The sequence below is a fragment of the Hevea brasiliensis genome, chromosome 6, assembly GCF_030052815.1.
Source record: "Hevea brasiliensis isolate MT/VB/25A 57/8 chromosome 6, ASM3005281v1, whole genome shotgun sequence".
Taxonomy (NCBI): Eukaryota; Viridiplantae; Streptophyta; class Magnoliopsida; order Malpighiales; family Euphorbiaceae; genus Hevea; species Hevea brasiliensis.
In genome coordinates, this window is record NC_079498.1 from 106637642 (window position 1) to 106656923 (window position 19282).

At 34.9% G+C, this 19282-nt stretch overlaps 2 protein-coding genes across 4 annotated transcripts; both read left to right on the forward strand.

Moving 5' to 3' along the window:
• Positions 1–797: 797 nt before the first annotated feature.
• On the forward strand, positions 798–6365 carry LOC110635755 (protein Brevis radix-like 2). The gene is made up of 6 exons (XM_058149101.1): positions 798–1149; positions 1256–1402; positions 2033–2409; positions 4502–4637; positions 4953–5344; positions 5939–6365. The coding sequence occupies exons 2-6, from the start codon at positions 1277–1279 to the stop codon at positions 6015–6017; spliced, it is 1110 nt and encodes a 369-aa protein (XP_058005084.1). The 5' UTR covers positions 798–1149; positions 1256–1276; the 3' UTR covers positions 6018–6365.
• Positions 6366–6556: 191 nt separating this feature from the next.
• On the forward strand, positions 6557–14879 carry LOC110635754 (uncharacterized). Of its 3 annotated transcripts, none has more exons than XM_021785188.2 (9): positions 6557–7208; positions 8390–8433; positions 8783–9048; positions 9977–10569; positions 11043–11382; positions 11785–12049; positions 12240–12326; positions 13613–14065; positions 14404–14879. In XM_021785188.2, exons 1-9 carry the CDS (start codon positions 7007–7009, stop codon positions 14746–14748), a joined length of 2595 nt encoding a protein of 864 aa, XP_021640880.2. In that variant the 5' UTR covers positions 6557–7006; the 3' UTR covers positions 14749–14879. The 3 variants fall into 3 exon arrangements, with proteins under 3 accessions (XP_021640880.2, XP_021640879.2, XP_058005082.1); XM_021785187.2 differs by having other exon boundaries at positions 6577–7208; positions 9974–10569; XM_058149099.1 differs by lacking the exon at positions 8390–8433 and having other exon boundaries at positions 7063–7208; positions 9974–10569.
• The last annotated feature ends 4403 nt before the right edge of the window (positions 14880–19282 follow it).

Here is a 19282-nt window from a genome sequence, read left to right on the forward strand (position 1 = left end):
AATGTAGTACTTATTAATTATAATTTATATTAATTTTATTTTTAAAATTATTTTTTGATAATTAATTTAATTTTATTTTTTATTTTGATCATATTATTTTTTTATTTAACTCAAAAATTAATATTATTAATATTTTTATATTTTTTATTTATAATTTTAATATTTTAATTAATTAATTTTAATTTTATTAAAATATTTTTTTATTAATAATATAAAATATAAAATATTTATTTATAGTTAAAAATTTAAAATTTATCAATAATAATAATTATTTTATTATTTTATTTATATTTTTAAAATTATTTAATTATTTTTTTAAAAAATTTAATTATTTTTATATTTTAATAATAAAATAAATAATATAATATAATAAATTAATAATTATATATTTATTTTAATAATATATTAATTTAATAATTATATATTTAATTTAATAATAAAATAAATAATATAAAATAAATTTATAATTTTATATTTATTTTAATAATAAAATAAATTATATAATATATATCATTATTACACATTAATAATTAAATATAATTTTATTAAATATTTAATATAAATTAATTATTATTAATTATCAATTATCAATTAATACTAGCAGTTATTATTAACTTTATTTAACAGTACTGTATGTCATTGCATAAATATGCTTAAATGGAAATAATTCTAAGTGTATGATTTCTCGTGAGCGTTAAAATTTTAGGTATGGGATTTAATAATCGATGGCTGATGATTAATGAGTACGTAAAATGATATACACTAAATCAATACTTCCATGATTCAGCTAAGATAAACTGCATTTATTTTTTCTGTGTTCCTGTCTATCCTCGCACCATTTTGCGCGAGAGATGAAGAGAGAGAACACACAGGAGAAGAAGGGGAGAGTTTCTTGCATATTTTCTTAGCTGTTACTCATTCTAACTGGCAAAGTGAAGTTCTAATACCCTCACAAATCGCCTCAAACCATGTACTCATTCCTTCATTAACGCTTACTTCTTCTTCTCTCTCTCTCATTTATAGCTATTTAAATATATTCATTCCCCACTTATTCTCAAACTCTCTCTCTCTCCGTAAGCTGGGATCTCAAATTGAAGCCACGTTTTGAAGCTGAAAGGAGCTCAACCAGTTTTCACAATTCTTTCTAATGTAAGCATTTCGTTGCTTATGCATATATATTTGTACGCGTACTTGTGTTTATATATTGTAGCTTCTTTTGATTTTATGGCTACTCTGATCTGGGTTTTGGCTTTAGATTGTAGCTGGGGAGTTGGGGATGATAACGTGTATAGCTTGTTCAAGGCAGCTTAACGATGGATCTCTGCACCAGAGAGAAAGGGAAGAGGATGATGCTATGGAGACGCCTAGGACTAAGCAGGCCATCAAGGCTATTACTGCTCAGGTATTTACATACTTTCTCAAACTTTATCAACTCTGCTCTCTGTTTACTTACTGAGAAAATCAAGTAAAAAGGACAAGGAATAGAGTTTTGAGTTTTTGTTCTTTTCTGATGGACCTGAAACGGAAAAAAGTTAACAAATAAGAGGAAAGAGTTCTATAATAATGACTTTTCATCCAACAATTTGGCTTAAATGGTTTTATTTTTTTTCCCCATTTTTGGGTGGAAACAAAAGCCCATAATTGTTCTTTTGTTCTTCTCTTTTTGTCCTTTTTCTCTGGGCAACCAAAGGGAGGGTGAGGGTGTGATTTCGAAGTTTGGATGCAAAAGCAACAATTCCCAAACGCCAATATAGCTATCCAGAGGAGGGACTACTTTCTGTTACGTTGACAATTTTTGGAAACGAAAACTTTCAAGTAACAATTAAACTAGTGGGAGATGGTTTCAGTTCTAATGTGTGGCTTAACTGTTTTCTCAATTTTTGTTGGGAAACAGGAACTATTCCATACTTGTTAATTGACTGGAGTTTTTCAAAGTGGAACAAAACCATGCAAAAGGACTTCTTTTTTTAGATTTTCTATTAATTGTCTCCCTTTTTCTTGCGAAATAATAGATAATTATTTTGTTTTCCAGATAAAGGACATGGCAATAAAGGCATCAGGAGCATACAGAAACTGCAAGCCTTGTTCTGGACATCCAAATAAAAATCATAATGGGAACTATGCTGATTCTGATGCTGCATCGGAGTCAGCAAGATTTCACTGCTCATATCGTAGAACAGGGAGTTCTAATTCAACCCCGAGAATGTGGGGGAAAGAGATGGAGGCAAGACTGAAAGGGTTATCAAGTGGTGAAGGAACACCTGCATCAGTTAGTGGGCGAACAGAGTCTGTGGTGTTTATGGAGGAAGATGAGCCTAAGGAATGGGTTGCACAAGTAGAACCTGGTGTGCTTATCACCTTTGTTTCTTTGCCTCAGGGTGGGAATGATCTCAAGCGGATTCGTTTCAGGTAATAAATAATAATACTATTATTTCTCTTTGTTTGTTACTAATCTGTATATAAAGGTTCTGATTTGTTTGAACATGTTCACTTTTTCTGCTATGTGGAAGTGTTAACTGGAATTTTGCCATGTTGAGATTCTCCTTTGAGTTTAGTCTCTTTCTTGATGTTGAAGGCTTTAGTTCGTCTGATTGTGTTCAATCACTTATAATGGTCTTTAGTTCGTCTTATTGTGTTCAATCACTTATATTGGTTTGGAAGTGAGTACTGGAATTGGGTCATCCTGATCTGTTGCAGTTCGGACTCTCTCTCTTGTTTGTTGTGTGATGTTGAAGGTTTTCATCTGTTATAACATGATCAAATTTCTTTGACGTTTTGATGTTAATTGGAGCTTGGCATTGTTGTCTTTTATCGTTGTGTCGGTGAGTCTATTGTGCTAAATTTGCATATAAGTTGTTTATCACATTAACAGTAATTTGAGTGGTCCCCAAATATTGGGAGTAGATTATCACTTTAGGTCTTCAACCTACATGTCTTACAGCTTTGTTTTAATTGAAAAAAAAAATGTAATAAAATCCCTTGTCATTATCCTTGATTATTATGTGATCAATTTTAGCTGTTAATCATTAAATTGAAACCTTGATCTTTTTTACTCAGCTATTTCTTTGGCAGGTTGAACAATAGGTCCCCATCTTTTACATATGTAATATGTTATAGTTTACTAGAAATTGGGGATGTGACAAAGGGCAAACTTTTATGTCATCTGTGGATGGGAGTAAAATGTAGGACAGAAGTGAAGCATAAAGACTAAATGTGTCTGATATGCATGTGGATATGGGTACCCACTGTCCTCTGCTTCCTGCTTGCAGTTTTCAAATAAAAATTAGACTACCTGTTGAAAGTAACCAAACAAGCTGCTGTTTGGAGTGACTTCACTATATTGTACAAGCATTTCGTATTTGCTTGTCAACTTGCTTTTGTGTTTTAGTGGACTGAAAGATTGTATTATCCTTTCTTCTAGAAGCACCCTCCTATCCTTCACGAAAAAGGAAAAGGGAAAACTGATGGTAAATTTGATAATTTTGAAAACTGTTCCATTTTCTAACATGTGGTTTTTTTGGGAAGACATCTGAATGGATTAATTTGGTGGTCACCTTAGGAATAAATAAAGAACTAATGTGGTAATAATGTTCAAAACTGTTGAAGCCAAAGGACCATGATGGCTCCAAAAAGGACATTAACACAACTTTGATTCTCTTTCTGTTTTTGACTATTCTCTTTATGTTTTACTTACTATTATTTTAGAACGTCAGAAGAACTATTCCTTCATTTATGAGTAAAATGTCAACTTAGCTGATTGGACATAATTAAGTATAACTGATAAGAATGAAATTCAAGCAAATGCAAGAACATTTCTTTGGTGTATACCTTGGCACATGCAAGATTCCTGTTTTTGATGGTCCTAATTTATGTATCACTTGGTCTCTGATTAAGCTTTGCTGAGCTCTCTATGGTCAATGCCATGTGATCTAACAAAGATAAGAGACAAAGCATGCTTAATTATAAAAGCTCGACGAATTTGGGCCAGCAATACCGCCCTTATAATTTCTTAATCTAAAGCTCACATGTGGATTGGTCTGATGGTTTTAGTTTTTGAATGAGCTAAGAAGTATACATGTTCACTGCTATGAGAGGCTGCATGGAGTTTCATTCTGGTTTATATTCTTTGATGTATGGACAGAGAAATTGTGGAGATATTGATCGTTGAAAACTTTGATGCGAGCTGTAGAAACTATCATGTTAAGGAATGTTCAATCTCCTGGTTCTTTCCTTCTCTAAGAGCTAGTTTTCTGGGGGTGTTCTTGCCATCTAGGACCTAGGGCATCTAGAGATTAGACATTAAGGTGTCTCCCACTCCCTTAAAAAAAGCACACATGTTAGTTGTTTTCTTAATGCTTTCTTGTATTCTTCTTGTTTACTTGGGTTATGCCAGCAGGCCCAGCTCCCTTTTCTTATTTAACATATTTTATTATTTGTAAAAGATCTTTAAATTCTGTTAGAGGCATTTCTAGAGTCCTAATCATTTTCATATTTTGGTCAGTCGTGAAATGTTCAACAAATGGCAAGCTCAAAGATGGTGGGCAGAGAACTACGACAAGCTCATGGAACTATATAATGTCCAACGGTTCAATCAGCAAGCAGTCCCACTTCCTACTCCACCACGATCTGAAGATGAGGTAAGCATGCTCCCAATTAAAATTTTAATAATTTTTCTCTTTGCACCATGATGATGTAATGATTTTGTTGCCTGCTGATGTTTGATTTTGACATGTTTTGAAAAAATAATTTGTTTCTCCAGAGCATTTAAGTTGAATTTTATAGCACTGTGTTGAAGTTTGCTTTTTGGTCTATTATTGCTTTTGATACTTCAAGGGCTAGATATGCTGAGTGCTGTGGGTTAAGTCCACATGAACAGATTGACCTCCATTTAGACTTTATGGTGGAACTAATTTTGGTGTTGATTTTCACTTTTTGCTTTCTTCCTTGTCCAGAGCTCAAAGCCTGAATCTGCCAAGGACAGCCCTGTGACTCCACCACTAGGCAAAGAACGCCCTCGCAATTTCTACCGCTCAACAGGAATGGGCTATTCTTCATCAGATTCACTTGACCATCAACCTATTCAGTCCCGTCAATATTATGAATCAGCAGCTCTTGCTTCAACCCCAAAGCTCTCAAGCATCAGTGGGGCTAAAACCGAGGCATCATCAGTAGGGGGTTCTGCTAGGACTAGTTCATCAAGAGAGGCAGATCACTCAGGAGAGCTTTCCATCAGTAATGCTAGTGATATGGAGACTGAATGGGTTGAACAAGATGAACCAGGAGTGTACATCACAATTAGAGCACTGCCAGGCGGCACTCGAGAGCTTAGACGTGTCAGGTTCAGGTTAGTGGGTTTACATAATTAAAATAAATGGAATGGGATCGAATTTTCTTATGATATTTTCTTGTGCTTCTTGATTTTGTCTTTTACCTTCTAAGTTCTAATAAGATGGTAACTTGGACAAACTAATCTACGAGGTTATTGGTTAGGAAATTACATGTATAGAAATGCATATGAGCCTGGACAACTGCTTGAGAATAGCTTAACATAGGTGATTCTTTAGTCAGGACTTCTTGACAGTAGCTCAATAATGAGGAAATCCTTCTCAAATTCTAGACTCATGCAGTCATGTTGCCTTTAATATTGTTTTGGTTTCAGTTGCTTCTTGATGTTGTCATGTTGTCTTTAATCTGGGCCTTGGTGATATTAGATATTACTTGTGATAATGCTGTCCCTGCCTGATGACATATTATGGGCTGGGCATTGGTATATCTTCTATATTATGATTTTATGAGACTGTTTTTTCAGTTCTTCATAGTTCACATGTCACACTGGAGTACATATGTTGTATTTATTATGAACAAGTATAATAATCAAAATCTTATGTGAGTGAATTGTCCCAGTAATGATTTTTTTCTCCCTGTATGTTTGGTGCAGCCGGGAAAGGTTTGGAGAAATGCATGCAAGGTTGTGGTGGGAAGAGAACCGAGCCAGGATACAAGAACAGTACTTATGATTTTAGCAAACTGATGGGGTGGTGCTCAGAAATGGTGTTTAAAGTTGTAGTCCTTTCTACTGATATAGCTAAACATTCTATGGCATAGAGACTTCATTGGCAAAGCTTATCTCGACTGCACGTCTGCACCCAGGCCATTTAGTCTATCTTCCTTGATTCTTTTACCTTTGGTTAACTTTTTCCTTTGCCTTTTAATTTCAGGTGAATGATGTGCAATTTTTTTTGATGCCTTTTAGTTTGGCTAAAGGGTGAAGAGTTAGAAAGCTGGTGGAAAATGTTAATTATGATGTTCATACTTGTCTTTTTAGTAATATACTCCCTCTTAAGACTTAAGACTGGTCTCATTTACTCTTCTTTCTTCTTTGAGTAAAAAAGTATAATCTCATCATAACGACCAAATTAGGGGCTTAATCCATTTTGCCCAACAAATGCAAAATTCCTATACGGTCCTTCACTCAAACCGGAACTACCTAACTACTATTTTTTTGGGAGAGAACTCCTAATTTTACTTTATTTTATAAAATATAAAAATAAATTTTTTTGTACATTAAAACTTAATAATTAACAAAATTATTAAATGGATTCAGGTATAAATACCACAAAAATCATAAAAAAATTTACAAAATATGAGATATTTATATCTAAATATTTCTTGTTCTGGAGATTTTTTAAGAAATGCAAAATAGCGGCAAAAGTTTCCGAGGGGAAGGGCAGAAAGGAAATACAAGTAAAAGTAAAGGGCAAATCGAAGAGCTCGAATTCGAAAGTCAATTGAGGGGTAAAAATGTTTTGAAAACCCTCGCTTGCTCATACCCCTTTCTCCGCCCAAAGTCGTTCTCTCTCCCTTTTCTTCATATAAATGCAAACCCTAGTCTTTCTCTAATACCCTTTCAAGATTATAGACGTAGACCCATATTATATTTAGCAGTTTGGTTTAGTGGGCACTTCACACAGTTGTTGATTTTGATCGTGAAGAGTGTTATTGAGAGATGGTCGCCCCTGTTAGCACTAGTACTGCTGCTACTACTACTGGGACGCAATCACAGACGCATACACTCTCAGCCAGAATGAGGAAAACGATACAATCAATCAAGGAAATCGTGGGCAATTTCTCTGATGCTGATATCTATATCGCCCTTAAAGAGACCAATATGGATCCTAATGAGACCGCCCAAAAATTGCTCAATCAAGGTCAGTTTTTTATTCCTTTTTTTTATGGGTTTATTGGCATTTTCTTTTGGCTTCCTTGATGCATTTTAAATGATGGATGATTGATGTTCTTGTGCCAGTCTTTTTAAAGTTTCTAAAGAAGAAGACTTATGGTGTCTTTCTTGGGTATGGAGTGGATTAGCTACGAACTCGCGTTTGGGGGGCGTTTTAGTTTGGTTGTTTTCTTGGCTTTGTGTTTGGTTTTTCTTAGCATTTTGAGTAATGGGCATTTGTGGCTTTGTGCTGATAATGAATTTGGAAGTGGAGAGTTAATTGCCGCACATTAGTTCTCTTTCTCTCCTCCCCTCCACACACCCCCCCCCCCCTCGCCCTTCTTTCTCTCCTAAGGGTTATAACTTTGGGCTTACATTTTCTTTGGTGTGGTTATTTTTAAATTCCATTTTGCCATGCTTCAGGTGTTTATGTTGTGTTTTATGCCTTCCATATTTGGTGCTTTGTGCTGATATTTGAGAAGGTTGATATTTAATTGCTGTCTCTGGTATTTGGTTGAAATACAGGGGGAAAACCTGAGTAAGCCCATTAATATTTGCCTTGCTTTTGATATTTTTGTTGTATCAAGAGCAGGTGGGTGGTGGTTGTCATATGCTCGCTCTGACTATGGAAGTTGGAAGCCAATGGGGAGTTTTGGGGTTAATTTGTAAATTCTTTTGTGATTCTCTTGGATTTTGGTGAATCATTTCTGTTCATTTGTGCGGGTTATGAAAGTAGAAGTTGAAGTTAACAGGTATTTAAGGGTAGCCTAATGAAGGTTTGTGGGTTTAAATCCACATTCTTAATGAAGATTAGTTTTCAGGATGTTTGACTATGTTTTATTTTTTGTTATACGTAAAATAATGAGTTCTTTTTTCTTTTCTATTTTTTTTTCTCTGTTTTTTATCTACTAAATTGAGTATATTCGCACTTTTTAGGAGCACTGTTGTGTGGATTTGTTTGGGAGCTATATAATCCTTAGATACTAAAACCTCCATTCCTTAATGCTGCAATAATTCTTATAAATTATATATTTTTCTTTGCTGTGCTTTATTCCCTTCTTGGAGTTTTGCTGACTGCTTCCCTTATCTGGTCATTATCAGATGGTAACTTTTAATCTGTTGCCACCATAATTCTCATATTTAAGTGTATTCTTATTTGGTTTTCATTAGATCCATTTCATGAGGTGAAGAGTAGAAGAGACAAGAAGAAGGAGGTATAATCTTGTATATATCTTTGTTTCTTTACTGTTTAATTGCAATTAATCACCTCCTCACTCATCAAACCCCCTCTTTCTTTCTTTCTTTATTTCTCTGGTTGCTTCTCGTTTAGCTATGAGGAACCTGTGCAGATTGCTAGGCTGTTGCTTAGCTAAAGTAATTTGTGTCTTGTGGACCTTGTGCTGGTTTTTGTGATATCCACTTGTGCTCAGTATTTAGTAGTTCAAGATTCTCATTTCCTATTGAAGTTCAATTTTGTATATTAAGGATACTGTGTTAGTTTAATGCGAGTGCTTTAAAATGATCAAACATTTTACTCATGCATTTATATGCTCATGGCCTCAGAGTATGGGTTACAGGGGTACTGTGGATTCAAGAAAAAATTCTGAGAATTTGAGTCAAGGGAAAACAATTCGTAAATTTTCTGACCGCAATGCTCGACAAGGAGGCTACACTCGAACAGCTGTACCTGGTAATGCAGGAGTCAATCGAGAGTTCCGTGTTGTAAAAGATAACAGAGTTAACCAAAATACAACTGGAGAACCAAAACATGCCCAGCAAGGTTCAACATCCTGCAGTAAGCAAGATATTGCAACTGTTCCTGAAAACGGGTACAATTATTTTGTCTTTTCTCTGTTCCCTTCCCCAACCAACCTCCCCGCCCCGATCAAACCCTACTCCTATTCATTTATATTTGGTTCTTGGTGGCTGACGCTAAAATACTTTGTTCATATATGTTACATCAACTTATATAGGTTTCCTAATTTCAGGTAGAATTATAATGAGTCAGTTAGTAACGATGACCCCCTTCTGATATAATAGTCAGTAGCAATCCATTTGTACTAAGTAACAAGTCTCCTTTCTGATTGCATTTTTTTTAAAAGGAACTGGACTTTGAAAGGATTGGCTGTCATCAAAGTATGTGGGTGCTGTTAATATAATTGACTTGACCTTTGGAGATGAGCAGCTTAAAGCGTTCTCAGTTGATGATGATTGTTTCAATCCTTTGGTGAACTTGCTTCTCATTGCTAAAATTTTCATTAGTATTTAGTACTAGTGTCAAACATTCTCTTCCCCTGTTTTCACCCTCGAATGCTTACCTGAATATTGTTGCTGCCATAATAATTTTCTGGATAAGCTTAACTTGCTTCTTGCTGTCTTGATGGTTATGCAGCGATTAATTATAAGTATGTACTGAATCTTTGCTATTGTTAACATTCTGGTTTTAGCGAAGCCACTACTTGGAGGTTTTGTTTCTCATTTTATAACCCATATAGTGGTTTTACCTATATATTCAAACTCCATCAGGAAAGTTCTTTCACCATTTTGAGAAAACCTTGGGTAATTAAGGTTTTTGAATATGAAGATAAAGAGAATAAGGAAACAATGGAGCTCTGTTTTGGGGTTGTGGTTCTCATTGTACAAGTGGTTGATTCTTTTGCCCTTTGATATTTAGTTGTTATTCCTTGTGCATAGGCAAAATTCTGCTGACTGTATTATTACAAAATTGAATATGATCTTTTTTTTCCCTTTCAGCAGCTCATCAGGAACTTCAGGCGACGTAAAGCCTTCTGGTGCACAAAGTTCCACTCAAGCTTCTAATGGGCCTATTGATTTTGAGTCTAGACACGCCAGAGACACTACCTTGAATGTCACAGACAGGAAAGTAGTATTTGAGGAAAAGCGGACTGTGGTTCCCAGTGCAGCTTCACGGGTACAAGTAATAAAACCCAATTCTCAACATTATTCTGCAACATTGGCATCAAGCAATTCTGTTATTGGGGTGTATTCCTCTTCAACAGATCCTGTTCATGTGCCATCTCCTGACTCTAGATCATCTGCTGCTGTTGGAGCTATTAAGCGTGAGGTTGGGGTGGTGGGTGGTCGTAGGCTGTCTTATGAAAATGCAATAAAAAATTCATCTGTGTCTAGCAGTTCTTTCTCAAATTCAGTTTTGGGAAAGGAAGGTTCAATGTCAGAATCATTTCTACCTTTCCCCACAATTTCAAAAACTGACCAAGCTAATCAAACGGTTGCAACTGAATCTGTTATGCCCAGTATTTCTGTCAGCAGATCATTCTTAACCAATCAGTATAACAGGCCACATCAAGCAGCTATGGGTCTTCAGAAAGGTAATACTTAAGGAAAAAAGTAAGAGGAGAAAGAAAAGGAAGGAGAGTGAGAATGAATTTCTCTTATTGTTGGGAAAGGGAAGAGAAAAGGGGTGGGGGAAGAAATATATTGTATTGATTCAGGTTACTATAATATCTTAATATCATTCACTTTAATTAATTAAAAAATTTAAATGTAAGGAAAAATTAGTGAATTCATTTAGTTTCACCCCAAATTGAGATGAAAGTGTTTGGTGGGCCCATTTTCCACTTTCTTTGTTTTTTTCCTCTTCCCCCTCTCCCCCCCCACCCCCCACCACCACCTACCATTTTCACCTCCTTCATAAACAAGAAAAAGTGGGAGTATTCTCCCATTTTCTCCACCCACTCTTTCACGCTCATTTTTACCTTTTCCCAAACAGGCTCTGAGGGAGAAAAGGGAGGGGGGACATCACAAGAGAAGGGGAGTAACTGACTATGATCTTTTGATGCAGTCGCTCAGCATAATAAGGAGTGGAAGCCAAAATCAAGCCAAAAAACAAGTCTTGGTAGCCCTGGAGTGATTGGAACGCCTACAAAATCTAGTTCACCTCCAGCTGACAATTTGAAGGACTTGGAATCAGATACATCTGATTTTCAGGATAAACTTTTGCGAGTGAATGTCTATGAAAATCAAAATGTGATCATAGCACAACATATTCGAGTCCCTGAAACTGATAGGTGCAGGCTGACCTTTGGCAGTTTTGGGACAGAGTTTGATTCTTCCAGGAATATTTCATCTGGATTTCAAGCACTTGCAGTTACAGAAGAATCTAATGCAGAATCTGCTGCAAGGTTTGTGTTTAGTCTCCTATGATTGTTCCTAGAATTATTCTACAAATTTGGGACATTTGAACTGGGGATAAAATAGACTTCTACATTATAATTATATGCAACATTTGATTTGAACTTAGAAAGCAAAAAAGAATAGTTGGGACAATTTATCTAGAGAGGCAGAAATATGATCTGGAGGATTAAAAGAGTCGTAATTTAAGAAGATCGAGTTTGAGAGATGGACAATATAAAATTAAAAGTATAAAAATTTTCAAATGCCAATTAATAGGAGCACTGTGCAATGTGCATCTGCAAATGTGTGTGGTTATGCATATAAGCTTGGTTGAACGTTACCAATAGATGGGTAAGAATGTCAAGTCAATGTTCATTTTATTCAAGCTAAATATGAAATAATATTGGCAGCTTGTCAGTATCTGCACCGGAGTCTTTCAGTGATGATGCCTCTGGCAACAAGCTGGTAGAATTACTAGATGAACAAGTTAGAAATTCTGGATCTGATTCTTCAGCATCAGGTGCAGAGTCTGAGAATCAATTACCTGATAGGTCTTCAAGTCCTCCGAATTTGGACAATTATGCTGATATTGGTTTAGCTCAAGACAATAGTCCATCTTATACGCCTTCAGAATCACAGCAGCGGCAAGATCCTCCTGAATTACCTGGCTTTTCGGTGAGTTCATTCCTCTGTTAAGGAAATTTATTTGGCATTTTAGGTCCTAACTAAGTTGCACAGGACTGGTGTTGGAACAGTTCTTGTAGCCGGTGAAATAAAGCTTTTATTTTAAATAAAATATCTTTTTCATTTTCTGTACCTGTTCTTAATTTTGTGATCACTCTGATATTTATTGGCTTGCAAGCAGGCATATGATCCCCAGACTGGTTATGATATATCATATTTTAGACCGCCAATTGATGAAACCGTACGTGGTCTAGCATCACCACAGGAGGTAAATTTTCATGCCATGATATTTTTATATGTGCATAATATATTGTATTGCCCCTTCCCTATTGTCTCCCTTGCTGTAAATGCATGTACAAAAATGCTTTTATTGCTGCAAATGCATAAAGAGTAGTTTCCAGATTGTTGCTACTTTACTTCAAATCTGCAGGTATATGTTGAGGGCAATTATTTTGCCTTTTCAGAATCATAGTTATTAAAGACGCGCCTCAGGCATGTCTCAAGCTCAAGGCTCACCATGCTTTAACTCTAGCACCTTATGCGCCTAGGCGTGCGCCTTTGTTCCGAGCACAAGCCTCTAGAAAGACATGCCTTCTTTATTTCCAATTTTCCACCTTTAGCTAGCACTTACATTGACTGAAAGCACTACAAACTTGATATTTGTCGAACTAAGAATCCTATATTAGACATACAAGGAAGATTTTGGAATTAGTATCCCTAGTAATAACTAGTCATTAAAATCTCATCAAAACAGCACACCCAAGATCGCAAACCTTCCATATTTCCACTTGCAACACTACTACTCTATTATTTTCTTTTTTTTTTTTTTAAATAATTATATTTACACCTATTTTAAGATATATGCCAAAGGAAAAAGGAAAAATATCGTCCACTAACTTGAAAACTAATACTCTTTTAGTTCTTAGAGATAAGGAAGATGACAAAGATATTGATTTTGAAAATGAGTATCAAGAGGATGAAGGTGTTTATGATTGCTTGACTTTAGTTTGGAGACATTAAATAATTATTCAAGTTTCAACATATAGTTTAAACTTTTAGTAGTTTATTTTTATTTTATTTGGATTGCAAAGTTATTATTACTTGAAAGTTTATTAGTTATTATTATTTTTTAATTTCATGTTATTTTAAATTTGATGCAATATTCACATTTATTTGACTTTTATGGAATTTTATTTTTATTTTTTATTTTTACTTTTGCGCCTCACCTCGCTTAGGCGTGCGCCTGTGCCTTGCGCCTAGGCTCTAGGACCCCTTGGTGCCTTGGAGCGCCTTAAGCCTTTAATAACTATGTTCACAATGACATTTGGTTTGGGATAAAGACAATCGGGAAGGTTTATTTGTAGCCTCTAGAAGAACCCTTTTTCATTCTTCTGCATCACAAAAAGTTCAGTTGTTAATGCTTGGGTGATCCATGTGTAAAAGAACTCTTCTAAGATCATTTTCCCTGATAATTTTAGCTCCAGATGCCACTTTCCCTTTGCATTTTATGGCATTATGAGTTTTATTGTCATTCATTAACTTTCAAGTCTACAGGCCCTAACCTCACATATGGCCAACATCGTACCAGCTTCAACAATAACCATGGTACAACAGCAGCAACAGCCACCAATGGCCCAGATGTACCCACAAGTTCATGTTTCACATTTTGCCAATCTTATGCCATATCGTCAGTTCCTTTCTCCAGTTTATGTTCCACAGATGGCCATGCCTGGCTATTCTAGCAGCCCTGCATATCCACATCCATCAAATGGCAGCGGTTACTTGCTGATGCCTGGAGGTGGTTCCCATCTTAATGCAAATGGGCTCAAGTATGGAATCCAGCAGTTTAAGCCAGTTCCTGGCAGCAGTCCCACTGGGTTTGGAAATTTCACTAGTCCAACTGGATATGCCATCAATACTCCAGGTGTTGTTGGAAGTGCAACTGGGCTTGAAGATTCATCTCGGATCAAGTACAAAGATGGGAATCTCTATGTTCCTAATCCACAGGTACAACGTTGATAAGAATTTGATTTCTGCTAGAACTTAATGGTATGAATTGCTGAATATGTTGTTTCCTGAGCAACCCTATTACACAATCATGCATTTCCAAACTTGACATGTTCAACATTTGTTTCTAACAGCTTGGTTATTGTAAAATGATTGTCACATGGCAACATATTGCAGTACATGCATATCTCTGTTCATTTTATAGCCTTTTCATTAATTTTGTGCTCTTTTGTCAATGTACTGTTTAGAGATATTAATTGGTCTTAAGGTTAGTGCCTCTTTGTTGATTGCATTTTACATGGGAAAAGACTTAGTTTGAATGTGCATATAATTTGCAGGCTGAGACGTCTGAAATTTGGGTTCCAAATCCAAGGGAGCTTCCAGGTTTGCAATCTTCTCCATACTACAACATGACTGGGCAAACGCCTCATGCTGCTTACTTGCCATCCCATACTGGTCATGCTTCCTTCAATGCAGCTGCAGCACAATCTTCTCACATGCAATTCCCAGGCTTATATCCCCCCCCTCCTCCAACACCTGCCGCAATGGCAAATCCACATCATTTGGGTCCAGTTTTGGGTGGTAATGTTGGAGTTGGGGTTGCCCCGGCTGCACCAGGGGCACAAGTTGGTGCTTATCAGCAGCCTCAATTGGGTCATCTCAACTGGACGACAAACTTTTGAAAAGTAAATGTCAATTTAACCCCATGTTTGTAAGGGAGTGCTGTAGTTATAGAAAGTTTAGTTTTCTTTTATGAAATGAGTAACCCACATAATCTTTTTCTATTCAATGCATATCGATGTCCAATTCTAAATATTCCCATTTATCTTTAGATGCACCGACTAATTACACTTACCACCCCAGGAGGCTTGCAAATCCAGGAAATAGGCCACCAGGCTTATTAGAATTTCTGGTTGTGGAGCTTGGACATGCAAAAGCAGTCTAATTTTTTTCATATTTGAAAAACATATGGATAGCAAAGGTATCAATTTTGTGAAATCAAATTCCGGGTCTTGTCCAAATATATTCTGACTAGTTAGTTTCATGTTCACCTTTGCATTATTCTTCTCTTTATGTGATATATAAGAAGAGACAAAGAGGGAGTCTTTTGGAGATTAGTGTTTCCTTTATCAGAGTAAAACGGGAAAGGAGAGTCATTGTTTTGTGTCTTTGTTCTCTTTAAAGATCGGACGTGCTTTCTTCCTCGGGATCGCCAATGCGTATTCACTTTTTCGTGTTTCATGCTCTTGCACCAGCACAACTCACCAGGCTTTTCCCTACACCCTACTTTGGTTAAAGCACACAGGCCACCTTTCTTTGCCTGCTGGGAAACCCTCTCTCTATCTCTCTCTTGTTTGTGCTTGTGTCTTGAGTTCATATAATTATGATTATCTCTATATCAATAGAACTCCTAACTCATTTGCAATCTTTACAAGCCTTTTTACAGACAGATACGCACTTCACATGACACTACCTATATGATGTCACAACCCATTAAAACACCGTTAACTTTTAATTTACCTAAATGCTTTAGGTTTAATTTATAAGTCAGCACTCCTGAAGATTTGTAATTACTGTGGCATTGTACTCTTACTTTCTGTATAAATGAAAAACATGCATGGAACTGCGATTCTTTTTGGATTTTATGAGTGCTTTGCATCAGTTTCATTATGGACATTTAGTGTGGAATGAACTGTTAACTAAAGATAGCGTGTGAAACCAAGTAGTGAAACTTTTGTGGTGTGATTTGGGTGCAAGGAACTTTTTCTATTTGCATCTGCGTGGAAGGAAAATTTGCATGTGTAAGATTTGACAGATTGCCCGTCCATGAGGTGCTGGTGTCCTCTCCTCTTATGGTTTCCTAGCATGCTGTTCTTTTTCTTGTTCTTTTTCTTCTTTTTTTTCCTTCTCTCTCTCCCTCTTTTTTTTTTTTTTCTTTTTTTTCTAATGGAAATCAAAGAATATGATTATTGGCACTCGTGCAAGATTTCAATTGTGGGCTGTGATTGTGTCATCTTCTTTATTATTCTTTTGCCTAAATTTCAGTAGCTAATGAGTTTCCAACTTGGTTCGTGAAGTCAAGCCATTATTAGTATCAGAAAGAAAAAAAGGGTGCATGGATGGATTTGAAAAGATATCTAATTATCTTGCAAAAGAGGTCTCTTTACATCACCATTTTCAGGATATATAATTCCAAGCATTTATGAGAAGAAAAAAAAAAAATTGCATATCATGATCCAGTGGTGGGGGAAAAGAAAATTTGTCAAGTGTTATGAGTTGTCCGCCATGAGATACCACCTCTTTTGCTAGTGATAAATGAATCAACATGGACTAAAGCAATTTAGGGTCTTGATTGGAGCTAGGGTTGGGTGACCCACTGTTGAAATGGAGATGCAGAAAAATGATGGGAAGCATGGTCCTTGATAACCATGATTTCTAAGCAAAGGAGAGGATTGAGCTGTGGCATGGGGGTATAGGCTAGGCACGCATGCACCTTTTTATTTCAAATTGATGACACATTTACTTATCTATTCCTTGTGGAAGCCACCAAACGAGCATTGGGAATTAGACTGTTTTGGTGACCCATGGATTCATGAGTAATCAAATCACCCAACACCTTTCCTCTGTCCATTGGTGTGTTCATGACCCATAATTTCATCATGCATGTAGAACAATCTGTTTCAGTCTAAGTGCATACCCTAATTATATCCTCGTATGCCCATTTTGACTTCCTTCATTTTTTGTTTCTTCCTTTATTTTTTATTTTTTCCTTTATTTTTTATTTTTTAAATATTCACTACTATACATATAAAATGAAGAACATCTTTTGTTTTTTTTAGTATTACTAGCACTCATTGTCTAGGGGTATAGTCCTATGAAATTTATATGCATTTGGACAATTACTATTTTGCTACCAAACAATGGCTTGTGATGTGTCAAATCTAATGTGTGGTGGATGCTGGAGTCTACATCCACCAAAGGGTATCTTTTAATTCCTTCTTATGTGGGATGATGGTAGTGGAGAAATGGGTAAGAAACTTTATCATGGTTAAGGCTTGTCAAATGTGCATTTAGGTGGATTTTGGGTCCCCAAATTGGTCATCCAATGATCTGAATGGAATCTCCTCCCCATGCTATCTACATGACTCCCATGATCTGAAAGGAATATCTCACCTATTTTATAAATATATTATCAAAATTTCTTTTTCCTCTCTTCTTTGTTATCTTTTTCAAGAAAGAATTCATACAGCTGATCTCAACTAGTTTGGAATTAAAGCTAATCGTTATTGTACATCTTAAACGCATATATACATTTATTTATCATACAATATAATAAACAACTATTCATTATCAATACCAATGAAATTTGAGTATTGTGTATGTATAGCAAATGATAATGAAGAATTTTTCGTGTGTTTGAAGGAAAATTATAAAAGAGGAAGAAGAAGATCAACATAGGCTTGCACACACCCATGTTACTTTTATGGAGCATTTTCTTTAGTACAAAACTTTGCTTAAATAAATCTCACTTTTCTTCTTTATAGCACACAAATTCCTTGGTCCTTAATACTATTTAATCAAATCACATCAACTTAATCTCATCACTTTTTCTTTTAACATAACATTCCATTGTCCAATTTCTCTTTATTATTATTATTATTATTATTATTATTATTATTATTATTATTATTATTAATGAAATCCCATCTTCCTATTAATTATCCTAAGCTACCTCCTTCTCTCCAAAAAGTTTAGGAGCCACAAGTGCAATGATTGTGCTAATAAGCACCACCCACTAAGAATATGGCTCTCTTGCTTTCCAAAACGCACGTAAACTAGCAAATTATAAGATTTTGGAAGGAAATCGAACTTGAAGGATATGGCCATAACTTTTTTTCCCTTGTGCTATAACAAGCAAGAATGATACACATAATTGTGAGGAAAAAAAAAACGATAACATAATTACACTGGCCACTAAATGCATAATGGTATTAATTATTTATTAACATTAATTACTTGTTAATGAAAATCATTTTTTTTTACAAATATAATATTACACTTATTAAAATTCATTTATCGAATGAAAATATCATATATCATCAACTTAATATTAATTTTGTTTTTAAATGATTCGTGCATATTGCAAAGTTCGATTAATTTCGAATGAGGCACACAAATTAATTAACTTATTTATTTAAATAATTTTTTTAAAAAATATTTCAATATTTTGACCTTGTCAATTATTTTTATCTTAATTTTTATAAGATTAAAGCATAAAATTCAACCTATCAATAAGTATTAGATGCTGCGGTAAGACTCATTATGCTGCTAAGGGGATATCAAACAGGCTCGATCCTTGAAAAAAGCATTATTGAGAGTAGTAATTACGAACCTTGAAAGAACTAATAGAATTGAGATCCCATATCAGATCGAATGTGAAATGTGTATATGTATAGGTTATGTATTTATTAAAGAAGAAAACTGAACCCAATAATGAGTACAAAACCAACCATATGAGTAGTAAATTAATTATCTCCAACTCAAGCAGTGTTAATTAGAAACTGACTAAAAGATACACATATATATATAAAACTTGGAGTGCCACCACTAAAGGTTAAACAGTAAGAATGATTACCATGAGAGAAGGTGATGACATTGTTTATCAAATTAAAAACCATCTTAAGACATCCACTAATTATGCATTAATTACGCTTTATATTAATATTAATGTAGTGTGTGTGTGCATATGTTGCTTCCTTGTTCATTCCCTGTTCACCATATCAAGTGCACAATTATACTCTTTGATTTGCCATCCAAGTGGGCAACAAAGGGCAAGTTTCTATATCAATCCATTTGGTGCCTAAAATATATATTTTTCTGTTGAGGTACATATGATGGTGTTAACAAATAAATTTTTGTTCATTAATTCCATATTTTTAGTTCAATTAAAGGCAAATTATTCACATTAATGGGAATTGAAAATTTGTTAAAGAGACATATATACCTTTTTATTTAGAATTCTAATGTTAATTAATAAGGTAGATATTAGTTAGATTCGAATTTGAGATCTCATAATTTTGAAGATAATTTTAATTTTTTTGAGAAAAATTCAGAATTTAAATTTTTATAATTATTTTTTTTCCTTCAAAAATATTCCCATTTTGTCTTATTGATTTCTAATTTACCAAATATTAGTCAACGAATTTCAACAAATTT